This window comes from Acanthochromis polyacanthus, chromosome 1 (genome assembly GCF_021347895.1).
Source record: "Acanthochromis polyacanthus isolate Apoly-LR-REF ecotype Palm Island chromosome 1, KAUST_Apoly_ChrSc, whole genome shotgun sequence".
In the NCBI taxonomy this organism is placed as follows: domain Eukaryota; kingdom Metazoa; phylum Chordata; class Actinopteri; family Pomacentridae; genus Acanthochromis; species Acanthochromis polyacanthus.
In genome coordinates, this window is record NC_067113.1 from 6,386,131 (window position 1) to 6,398,188 (window position 12,058).

A 12,058-nucleotide genomic window follows, 5' to 3' on the forward strand; every position below is an offset into this window, starting at 1 on the left:
AGAGGAATCTGTAGCGTATGAAAATGATTGCAGATTATGTCATCAGTCAAGTTTGCCGCTTAACCTCATTTTTAACATTTTGACCGACTCAGAAAGGGCTGTGCTTTTTAGTTTTTGATAATTAAACTGCTTGGAAAAAATGACTTCACTTACCAGTCCATCAGAAGATTTGAATGGAAACCCTGTTGTGCAAAGAGTAGAATGCCATCTTGATTGGGGCCTCAAGACCTGGAAAAGATATTAAGTTGAGCCCACAGATATGTGGTCTTCATGAAGCCCTAAAGCTTCCTTTTAGTAGACTGGAACTGATGCCTGTGCAACATTTCCACATGTACTGTTGGGTCACACTAACCAGATTCTTCATTTTCCTCCATTTGGTAATGTCTGCTTGCAAACCAAATGTTGATGAAAGCAACCTTTGGACTGATTGGATGGTGCGGTGAGGGGAAATGTCTGGGGTCTGGGTCAAAAAGTGTTTTACTGCTGCAAGTAAAAACTCCGTTAGGGTTGGAGTTTTTTTTAATCCTGCACACAAATTTTCAGTGGCTTATGCATTTTCATTCTTTGAAATCGCTCGTATCTGTATCTTTACAAACTTGGATATGAATATAGATATTAAAATGTTCCATTTTCTCACAAAATACTCATAAATACACTACCTTTCAAAAGTTTGGGGTCACCCAGTCAATTTCAAGTTTTCCATGAAAAGTCACACTTTTATTCATGTGCTAACATAATTGCACAAAGGTTTTCTATTTTTTGGCCATTTTGCAGCTTTGTTTGATATCATAGTAAGAGGAAGACAGGAAAGTGTCAAACCCGTCATGACCACTGCATGGGGACTAAAGCCCCAGTTTATGGGTCGGTCTCCCGCTCAACCTGTTGAGCTACCCGGCATCCTTTCAATCTTTCAACACCGTTAGCTAACACAATGTAGCATTAGCACGCAGGAGTCATGGTTGCTGGAAATGTTCCTCTGTACCCCTACATAGATATTCCATTAAAAATCATGTTTCCAGCTCAAATAGTCATTTACCACATTGACAATGTCTAGACTCTATTTCTGATTCATTTAATGTTACTTTCATTGAAAAAAATGCTTTTCTTTCACAAATGAGGACATTTCTAAGTGACCCCAACAGTAGTCTATATTATTTAAATAGTTCAGTTTGTTGCTGATTTTGTGGCTATTTTTACTTAAGCATTCTGTTTTGTTTTCTACCATATCTACTATATCTATTAGTGTAGGAACTGGCCCATGATGTTCTGATTTTTGTATTTTTGCTTTGGACTTAGTCCAAATATTATAACAGAGAGACACTAAATACTTTATGAAGCACAGCTTTTCACATGTCTCCTCTGAAGGGTATTATCGTATACAAGTTTTTAAAAATGCTTAGAACTATTTAAGAAATACAGAAATTAATCTAAATATACCCGTTTACTTAACACCAATAAAGGAAAGCATATTGATAATACATTTATGCTCGTATAAGAATCATGGATCACAAAATGTATTCAAAGTCAGAGCGGCTCACAGGCACATTCCACAATAACTAAAGTGAGCAGGTCAGATTAATGCGACTTACCAGTGATTAATGTAATTAAGGTTTTTACAAAATGTTAGTCGGAGCCCTCTTTCAAATAAAAGGACATTTCTAAGTGACCCTAAACTTTTGAACAGTAGTGTATGTTAATCATATCTACAAGATTTTACAGAGCTGTTGTGACATATGTGCCCATGTTGACACCTTCCCATGTCAGACTTCTCCTGTGATCTCCTTTAATCCCATCAGGCAGGTCAGAAAGTCAGAGCGACACAGGCTGATGTCAAGCCAGGCCAGTTCCCAGCAGACGTGCTGGCAGTCAGACACAACAGACTGCTGCTGTCTGCCAGTGATTAACACAAATACGGTGCAGGTTTCATCCATCACAGCTGGCCATGCTGAACCTGCACTGACAATCGTCATGATAGAATCACATAGTAAGAATGAAATGGGTGCTAATCTGAAGAGTCCTATTCTTTTTACTATGTCAGACAAAGAGAAACATCAAATCCTTACAGCTAAAGACATAGGACCAGGAAATGTTTGCTTGTAAATTAATCCTATAATCAATTAAGACAATAGTTACATCCTTTGAGCTCTCAGTGTTTGGTATGAGGGTCATTCCAGAATTGGAGGACATTTTACATCCCACTCATGAAATTTCAAATAATCCATGTACAAAATACTAAAACATACAGTTGTGTAAATTTACTTGTCCTGAGGCCAAATCTTAAAAAAAATAAATAAATAAGAGAAAAGAATGTTTGAAAATATTTGTAAAACACAAAATGTCTGGAGTTCCCCCTAAAATTCCATTTTTCTCTTTTCCCCCTGATGACCAAAGTGAATCTCAAATAAAACAGTTTTTTTTCATTGATGCTTCTGGAACATGTTTTTAATCAACAGAATATTTTAAATTATTATTATCCATGAAAGGGTTAGCATAACCTGTTATTACAACCTTTTTATCATGGTACAAGAAAACAGTGAGTCACACCATACGCTGGAATTGGCATTAACAATTTTTAAAACAGTTTTTCTAAAGAATGGGTAGAGCAAAGCTATGTCCTCTTATCTGTTTTTCATATTTTCATAACATTGTCAGCCTTGACTGAATGTCTCACTCTATAGTATCAGTATCATTTTTACTTGACTTTTTTCCATCAGTGTGTCCTCTTGGTCAGCAGGAACAGGTAGCTAAATATCTACCTTCTACTCCTATAAAAAAAGCTAACATTAACAGGGACTAGCAACCCTGTTACTGTTGGTAGAGTAGGATTAGCAAATAACAAATAAAAAAAGGAATAAAACGGTACCACTGATGTGTAAGCTGAGCCATCCAAATCTTCGATCGTTCATTACCTACTATTGATGAATATGTAGCAGAGAACTGCAAAAGAGAAGTTCTATTTTTCAAAAATGTTGAAGCACACATTTTCTCCAATTCTGGAATGACCCATGAAGTGATTCTCAGTTTATTTATTTATTTATTTTTTACACAATCTGCCAAGTAATGCAGTTAGTCCTGACAAGCATGCCTCTGGATAAGTTCATATTCTTCTTAGAAATGTGGTGATAAAGCAAACAGTATTTACAGAATGTGAAAAAATTACATCTGTGACTCATCAAAGATTCACATCGCTGTTTTTTTCACATCAAAAGATGTTATATGTCAAGTTTTTACACTACTAGTCTAGCCAGGGCAGACAGAGCTCTGAGTGCTGGTTAGTTAACCAGTGTCTAATAAGTCAACACCACGATGGAAAGCCCAGTCTGAGGTCCAGCGTAACCGGGAGGATGGTTTGAACTGTGTTACCTTTTTTAATCTTGTGTGTCGTGTCTGTAGCGGTCCCTGTCTGTCTTTCCCACCATGTGGATGAGGGGACAAGACTAAACCGGTTCCTACGTGGATGGGTGGCCGGTTTCAGCTGGCTGCGTTGCCGTAGTAACCAGCGCGCTATAAATACCGTGTAGCCGCTTTACCGGCTTCCAGTCCGGTCCCAGTCGTGGTAGAGCAGCTACAGCTCCAGCAGCAGACTTCACTGTGAAAGGAAACTGCTTATTTTTTTTTATCCCAGCTTTTGGGTCTAATGGACAAAGTCTTTGTAAATGCTTTTTAAGGTACGTGAAGACTTTTCGACGACTTATTTCGACACACGTCACATTTCAGCTTCAACGCGTTATGCTGGCCGAGTGGTTCAGTTATGGCGGCTTCTAAAAGAACAAAGAAAGTGAGACTTTCTAGGTTAGGCCATCTTGCTGTTTCATAGTTATTTTAATTCAAAACTGAACAACTCTCGAGTATTAACGAATATCCCTACGTGGCCGGTGAGACAGCCGGTTGGTTAGCCTGCTATTATTATCTTATATGTCTTAACCTCGCTAACTAACCGGCAAGTTGGCGACGTTGCCATGTGACGGTAGTTTTATTAGGACCTGTAAGACCTGGTTGTGTTGACGTTGTGCAGAACAGGTTTTTAAACTAACCGTGTTCATTTTGATAAATTGTGTTAACTGTAAGTCAACATGCTAAATTGCCTCATGGTATGGAGAGCTGGAAACGGAACCGGTAAACTGACGTTGGCGTTATTCGTTAGCGTCTGATTGGTTAGTTTTCTTACCGGCCTTTAAAGTTAAAGGCGGATCCTCATTGTAATTGGATCGTATTTTGACTGGGCGGAGCTTAGCCGACTCGTTCTTTGAATCACTTTTTCCGGTGCAGCTGGTGTCAAATTGTCATGACAGTTAGAAAATGGAGCGCTCTTAAAGACCAGACAACTGCGGATGAATGACGATTGATATCTGTATGTTTTGGGCGCACCTTAAGCCTCGACTGTTTGAAGTACAATTCAGAATAATCCGTAAATTTCTGTTGCATTTTAAACATAATATCCCGAATTTGATATTTCTAGTTTTCGATTTACTAAAGTAGTCTATATAGCGGCGATTTCTTTCCTGATCGAACTGTTTATCTGGAAGAAAATGCCTTATTTATGCTTAAATACTTGTGACTTCTTTTGTCTGCAGAATCTGCACTTTGACAAATCACACACTGGCTACTCAGCAGGCCCCGGCCTTGAGTCTTATTTAAAGGGGTTTAACTTCACTGGTGAGCCTCCTTGGCTTCTCTGCACCTGAGTAACAGATACTCCAGATTCCATCTCTTTCATATCCAAGTAAGTGACTCGCTGTATTGTCAGATTCAATGTCGCTTATTCATCTTTACATGACACTACAGAAAATACTGTAACAAAAGTATTATTTCACTTATTCAAGCCTTCCTCTCTTTCTCTTCCAGTTTGCTAGTAACCAATCCAAAGGACTTCTTGTGACCATGAACACTGTCATGCCCACTGAGTTTGATTTTTCTTTCCTTGAGGAGGGTTTCTCTGCTCGGGATATTGTTGAGCAGAAGATCAATGAGTCATCCATGACGGTAGGCATCCTGTGCTGGCATTGCTTGAGGGATACACAGATGGTCTCATTTGTTAGGTGATAAATGTCAACAGGATGTCACTGTAAGCATACTGTTGAAGTGAAATCCTACACTCCTGGTCAGGTTTCATGATACTGCACTTTCTGGTTTTTCCTTTTCCTTCATCAGACTTTAAAATGCTTTAAATAATACTGTTAAAAATAGTTATGCCAGTGCTGCATACATAATGTAATGTTATTGTTGCAGTCTGTAATGCATTGACAGATTCTGCTTTACTTAAGAAATTTTTATAAAACGCATATGTGTTCTGTATTTTTTCCATCCTACACTCCATTGTAGGATGACAGGGATGCCTTCTATATCTGTGACTTGGGAGATGTGCTGAAGAAACACCTGCGCTGGGCAAGGGCCCTGCCTCGTGTTACTCCTTTCTATGCCGTCAAATGCAACGACAGCCGGGCTGTGGTCATGACATTGGCATCTCTAGGAACTGGCTTTGACTGTGCAAGCAAGGTACACTTTGGAATGTTTCCATAGTTCTCAGAGTACCACCATACAAAACTCACTTAAAATTAGCTGAAATTGCATTGGCAGCTCATATTTTGAAACTGACACTTATTTTGCTAACTGCTGGCATCGTCCCCCTGTAGACGGAGATTCAGCTGGTGCAGTCTCTGGGAGTTGATCCAAGCAGAATCATCTATGCCAACCCCTGCAAGCAAGTTTCTCAGATCAAGTATGCATCTGCCCATGGGGTCCAGATGATGACTTTTGATAGTGAAGTGGAACTCCTGAAAGTGGCCCGGTGCCATGAAAATGCCAAGTAAGACTTTATACAGTCTGTTAGGAATAATTGAGTTTGTTTTGATTATTTTATTTTTTTGCCTTTTACTTTTTTTTTTGTCTTTTTTTCATTATTTCTATTTTGTGTTCAGGCTGGTGCTGCGCATCGCCACAGATGACTCAAAGGCAGTGTGTCGCCTCAGTGTGAAGTTTGGAGCCCCACTCAAAGCTTGTCGAGGTCTTCTGGAGCGGGCTAAGGAACTGGGGCTGGATGTAATCGGTGTAAGCTTCCATGTTGGCAGCGGCTGCACTGATCCTGAGACCTACACCCAGGCTATTGCAGATGCCCGCTGTGTCTTCGACATGGGGGTGAGTTGTGGCTGAAATAGAAATGCAGCTATGATTTGAAATTTGTCTTTACTCAGCAAAGTAAACTAAGACTTAATGTTGTGACCTCTAGGATGAGCTGGGCTTCAACATGGATCTGTTGGATATCGGCGGTGGTTTCCCTGGTTCAGATAACACTGAACTTAAATTTGAAGAGGTATCTTTTGCTTTTTTCCTCCCAAGTAAGGTGTCATAGGTTTAACACATTAATCCCTGCTTTGGACTTTGTTTTAAATTTAACCGCATTGTATATTCTTTGTTCAGCTATGCTGCTGAATGAAGTGTTTAGGTCCGATCCTTACTTCTGGACACTTTTCTTGTTTCATTCTAGATCACAGCTGTAATCAACCCAGCCCTCGATAAGTATTTCCCTGCTGACGCTGGTGTTAGAGTAATTGCTGAGCCAGGACGCTTCTATGTGGCATCTGCTTACACACTGGTTGTGAACATCATTGCTAAGAAAGTCATCATGGATGAGGAGTCAGCCTCTGATGGTAACAACCTTGATTAGGGAACATTACTTTGCTTATTCTGAAAACAGATCTGTATCGTTGCTGAGTAGCAATGACATGCTTTTCCCTTTCACAGAAGAAGATGAAGGGACCAGTGACAGGACTCTGATGTACTATGTCAACGATGGCGTGTATGGCTCCTTCAACTGCATACTCTATGATCATGCTCACTGTCTGCCAACACTGTATAAGGTCAGTGAAATGGAAAGACTGAAATGGCAACCAACTTTGTCATAAGGCAGTTGTTCAGTAAAAGGTGAAAGAAATGCTTATGTCTTTCTGATGGTTTGTTTCTTTTCTTCTTGCTTCTCTTAATAGAAGCCAAAGCCAGATGAGGTCCTGTATCCCTGCAGTATTTGGGGCCCGACATGCGATGGCCTCGACCGCATTGTCGAGCAATGCAACTTGCCCGAGCTGCAGGTGGGAGACTGGCTGGTTTTTGAGAATATGGGTGCCTACACCGTGGCTGCCTCCTCCACCTTCAATGGCTTCCAAAGACCAGACATTCACTATGTCATGTCCCGCCCCGCCTGGTGAGTCAACGTAACAGAACCTAAAAGTGCTGGTTAATGGATTCATGAGGAGAAAATTCTAATTTTAAGTCCACCTAGTGTTCTTGGTAAATCTAACTTGTATCTCTTTGCTTTGTTTTTCAGGCAACATGTGCAGCAGATCTGTTCTCAGGGCATGCCAGCTCCTGCAGAGGAGTCTTGCCTGTTTGAAGTGCCAGCCTGCTGTGGCCGAGTGAGCAGCATGGACATGGCCACTAAGCCATGCCAGGCCAATGTGGTTTAAATGTACTGCAAAATGCAGCAATGTTCTTTGTCGTGTATCTTTATTGATTACTGGAGAAAGTTCTCCGTCTTCTCTTCTGTAAATGTACGTGAAATTTTCAAGGCCAGTTACTTGATGGGAGAATGAGAGGGACATGTTGTTGCACACATTTGTGTTCTGTATGGAAGCTGGGGATCGACCTTCAATGGAATGAGGCTGAATCACACTCTGAGTGTCTCTATGGGTTCCAAGCAGTGTTACAGGGCAACTCTGTACTTGAATGACTGTCTGCAGTTTTCCTTCCTTTTATATCAGGGAATTACTGTAAGCACTTGATTATAAACATTTTTCCCTAATTGGAATATTGTTGGGACAAAAAAAATCACAAAACTACTTCAATATAGGTTCCCCATGGGACTCACAGCCCTTAAAACTGTGGTAGTCCAAGAGGTGGTTACTTGTGCTTTTACTTTAAAAATGTCAAAATGAGTAGAAGCAGACTACTTGCTGCACAAGCAATGATCAGTGCTTACTGTAAACTGCTGACCCTTCATGGCCCTGTTAACAGCTGAAGCCACATCCCTAGCTCGTAACTCACACAGAGGTGGTTGGAAAGGTGATTTAATTCCTCAAAAATGGCTGCTATATTAATATTTATCTTTCCCATGATTGCCACTTCTGTACAGAACCCCCCAAGTGTTAATCCTCAAGATATGTCAACACCATATTTATTTTTTTCTTGTGACACGTTTGCTCTATCAATGCTTTTCTGTTGATTACGATCAAGAACTTTATTTCTTGTTTTTAAAAAAAAAAATCAGTCTCACAAGAGATACTGTATGCAGACATCATACTCTGCATGTCCATACATCATATAGGCTGTGCTGATGGGGCTACAGAATAACTGTGTAGAGACATCTACATGTGAAGCATGTGATCTTAAATTCATCCCAGACTGCAGGAGCCACCAAAAACAAATCTTAAAGTTTAACACTTAAAACACAGGGACTCAAAAAGCAGGCTGCACCTCTCCTCTTCTCCTCTTTATTGTATCTTTTTATGTTTTGTAACTTGTAGAATGCAAAAAGTCTGTTCATAATATTAATGCAGAAGCAGTGTTTAACCATACATTTGAAATGGATATAAAAGAGACGGGATTGCACATTCATAATGCTTTCCTATGGAAAATTTTTGAAGTTTTGTATTTTTTTAATAAATAAAACACTAGGTGCAGAACCAAATTATGGATGTTGTGTATTTTGTACAACAACAATAATTTCTAATTATAATAATAATGGAACACTTCGGTATCAAGGACCATGAGAAGCAAATATGTTACAAGAGCACCATCTAGTGGTTGGTGAAACATGCTTTTTCTTCATGAGCTTTTTGGCTGATAAGAAGGTTGTTGCAGAGACTCTTGGTGACTGATTTGACAATCATGCAAAGTTTGTACAATTATGTTTTAATCACTGTTGTACTTTTCAGGATAGATTATGCTGACCACCTTTCACCGGCTACATCTGACCTCAGAGGGTCAGAGTATTTGCAGTCAGGGCCCAAATTGACAAAGGACCAAATTAGCAGCCGCCAAAGCTCAAAATGTCAACAGTCACCGCTCTGTGAACACAAAACCAACAGCCCACACAGGAATGCAAACAATACTCAGAGGCACTAGGGCAAAGTGGTCACAAATACCAGCCGCCCACACTCAGAGTTCTGGTTGCAGCTATACAGGAGTGGTGATTGAGGCCTTATGGGAGGAAGAGTTGTCATGGTAGACCAATCCTGTGGGTCGGGAGGTGTGGTGAACCAGGGCTGGAGCTCTGGTCTAATCACTCCTCATGAGTGCCAGGTGGGGATCTGGAGCTCAATCCTCAGCCAGCTGAAATCAATCACAGTTCCAACCACACAGCCACAAGCAGCCATAACAGTGTTAATAATAGTCATTTACCAGAAATTTATTGTATTTTAATGTAAGTCTTTTCAAAAATATACACTACCATTTAAAAGTTTGGGTTCACCCAGACAATTCCATGAAAACTCACTTTTATTCATGTGCTAACATAACCACAAGGGTTTTCCAATCATCAATTAGTCTTTCAACACGGTTAGCTAACACAATGTAGCATTAGAACACAGGAGTGATGATGGCTGGAAATGGGCCTCTGCACCCCTATGTAGATATTTCATTAAAGATCATCCAGCTAGTAGTTTCCAGCTAGGACAGTCATTTACCATATTAACAATGTCCAGACCGGATTTATGATTCATTTAATGTTATTTTCACTGAACAAAAAGATTTTCTTTCAAATATAAGAACATTTCTAAGCGACCCCCAACTTTTGAATGGTAATGTAAGTGTGGAAAAGAAGCATTTGTGGTGATACAAATGCTACCATTTCAGCAGCGAAAAATGTGAACCCGACTTCCTGAAACTTTTGTGGGGAAAAGCGCTCCACTGCTGAGCTCCATTTTGGCAATGTATGTTTCAGAGGAGACAGGATGGCAGTCACGTTTTCTGAAGAGAAATTGGTCAAATCTGAATCACTGGCCTGCATTTGGACGAAACTGCAGCCCTTAGCCTTCCCGTCCGTTTCTGTCCTCCTGCTGAAGTGCTACACTTTTGACAGGTATTTTTCAAATAGTTGAGAAACTCGTGTCAAATCATCAGTTACCTTTCCATCACAGTGAGTGTTCAGGGGAACATTTCACACTTGAGAAGATATTGAGAAGCTGTCCGTTTTCTCTGCGTTCATCCCTGTCCTCAATCTTATGGACATCCTCGATGAGACCCCCCACCACCCTCATTAACTCCCCACAGGCTTCCCTCTTTCCTCTTCTCCCTACCTTCCCCATAGAGGAAGACATCTCCTCTAATGCTAGTGTTGTGAGGGCCTTCACTGGCCCTTGTGGTGGCTGGTGGCTTGCAATCGATTGTTAAAGCCATTTCAGAAATAGAGGCCCCCTGCCCAGCTTTCCTCCCCTATCTTCATTTAAAAAAATGTTTCTCTTTCAAAAATGAGGACATTTCCCAGTGATCCAACACTTTTGAACGGTAGTGTATATATTTCTTTCTCCTATTTCTTTATAGTTTCAGTGTTAATGTACTTACCAAATTACACCTTACAGTAATATTACAAACAGAGGCTTTTACGTCCAAGTGGTATTTCTTTATTGTGATTTCAGGATGTCAACACAACAAGGCAATCACAGGATATAAATTAGTAAAAATTGCCACTGTTTAGGAGACCATCGAGTGTCAGAATTATTTGACAGAGTTCACCTGAACTACAGGCTGGAAAGAATGTTTCAGATGTATTATATCAAAAGATCAGGGATCTAAATATGACACAAAGTCTAGGTAACCAACATATTCCTGCTTCAGGTCATAATTCAGAAAAAAAATCACAAAACAGCTCTTTGTGTTTGTCTTCTCATTTGAATAAGGTTTCATGGTGGAATATGTAGAGCCAAAGTATTGACAACAACAATTATGATTCATTTATTGACAGTATACAGCAATTTATAGTGTAACATTTCCAAAAATAAAAGCTGTAAAGTATTGCTCAGTCTGATCTTTAGTATGTCAGACATCTTTGTTTCACATGTATCAGAAAGAAAATATGAATAACATAGAAAATAAGAATATACACACTATTTACAGGGTGGTCAAAAGTAAAAAGAAATTACACCTATATCAATTTAGTTGAGTATATAAAATGGCTTTATACACTGGAAATTAAAGAGAGAAGAGCAAGATTGCAATTTAGCTGAATTTCTTTGCAAATTATCTGATGATACAAGTGTCAGCAACATCCGTGCAGCAGGAATTTGTAATGAAGACACGACTGAACCTTTACAACTTCACATGCTAGGCAGACTTTGCTAATGTGTGACACAACCACACCAGCTACTACTTCCTCCTGTGATTTAGATGTTTCATGTTTTGGGATTGTTAGCAGAAAGTAGTGTATGTGCCACACTGCGGTCTTCATTTGTTTCATTCTTCAGGAATCACATACCATGTCAGAGTCAAGTCAGTGCAAATGAATTGGTACACTGATAGTACATTCAACTGTACATTCAACTTCCTCTCCTTAGTCTACCCATACCTTGTTAGAATTCTGGGCATAAGGGCGTACCCTGACTTAAGTAGGTGCACATGCTGGTAATCCATCCATCCATTATCTACACATTAGGGTCACAGAAGCTGGATTCTATCCCAGCTGACTTAAGGTGAAGGCAGGGGACACCCTGAACAGGTCACAAGTCTATCACAGTGCTACGTATAGAGACAAACAATCACACTTGCATTCACACCTATGGACAATTTAGAGCTACTAATTAACCTCATATTTTTGGACTGTGGGATGAAGCTGAAGAACCTGGAGAAAACCCACACATACACAGAGAGAACATGCAAATTCCATGCAGAAAGATCTCAGGAAAACTCAGTCGCGAACCAGGGATTCTTCAGCTGCAAGACAATAGTGCTAACCACCAATACACTGTGCAGTCCATCCATCCATTCTCTATACACCGCTTTATCCTCACTAGGGTCGTGGGGGTGCTGGAGCCTATCCCAGCTGAGTCAGGCGAAGGCAGGGGACACCATG

The 12,058-nt window shown here is 40.1% G+C and overlaps 1 protein-coding gene across 3 annotated transcripts; it reads left to right on the top strand.

Moving 5' to 3' along the window:
* Positions 1-3,518: 3,518 nt before the first annotated feature.
* odc1 (ornithine decarboxylase 1) lies at positions 3,519-8,680 on the top strand. Of its 3 annotated transcripts, none has more exons than XM_051948262.1 (11): positions 3,519-3,668; positions 4,575-4,723; positions 4,846-4,983; positions 5,323-5,496; positions 5,634-5,806; positions 5,919-6,135; positions 6,227-6,310; positions 6,485-6,647; positions 6,745-6,857; positions 6,984-7,198; positions 7,322-8,680. In XM_051948262.1, the coding sequence occupies exons 3-11, from the start codon at positions 4,882-4,884 to the stop codon at positions 7,458-7,460; spliced, it is 1,380 nt and encodes a 459-aa protein (XP_051804222.1). In that variant the 5' UTR covers positions 3,519-3,668; positions 4,575-4,723; positions 4,846-4,881; the 3' UTR covers positions 7,461-8,680. The 3 variants fall into 3 exon arrangements, with proteins under 3 accessions (XP_051804222.1, XP_051804213.1, XP_051804219.1); XM_051948253.1 differs by having other exon boundaries at positions 3,520-3,668; positions 6,742-6,857; XM_051948259.1 differs by lacking the exon at positions 3,519-3,668 and adding an exon at positions 4,330-4,351 and having other exon boundaries at positions 6,742-6,857.
* The last annotated feature ends 3,378 nt before the right edge of the window (positions 8,681-12,058 follow it).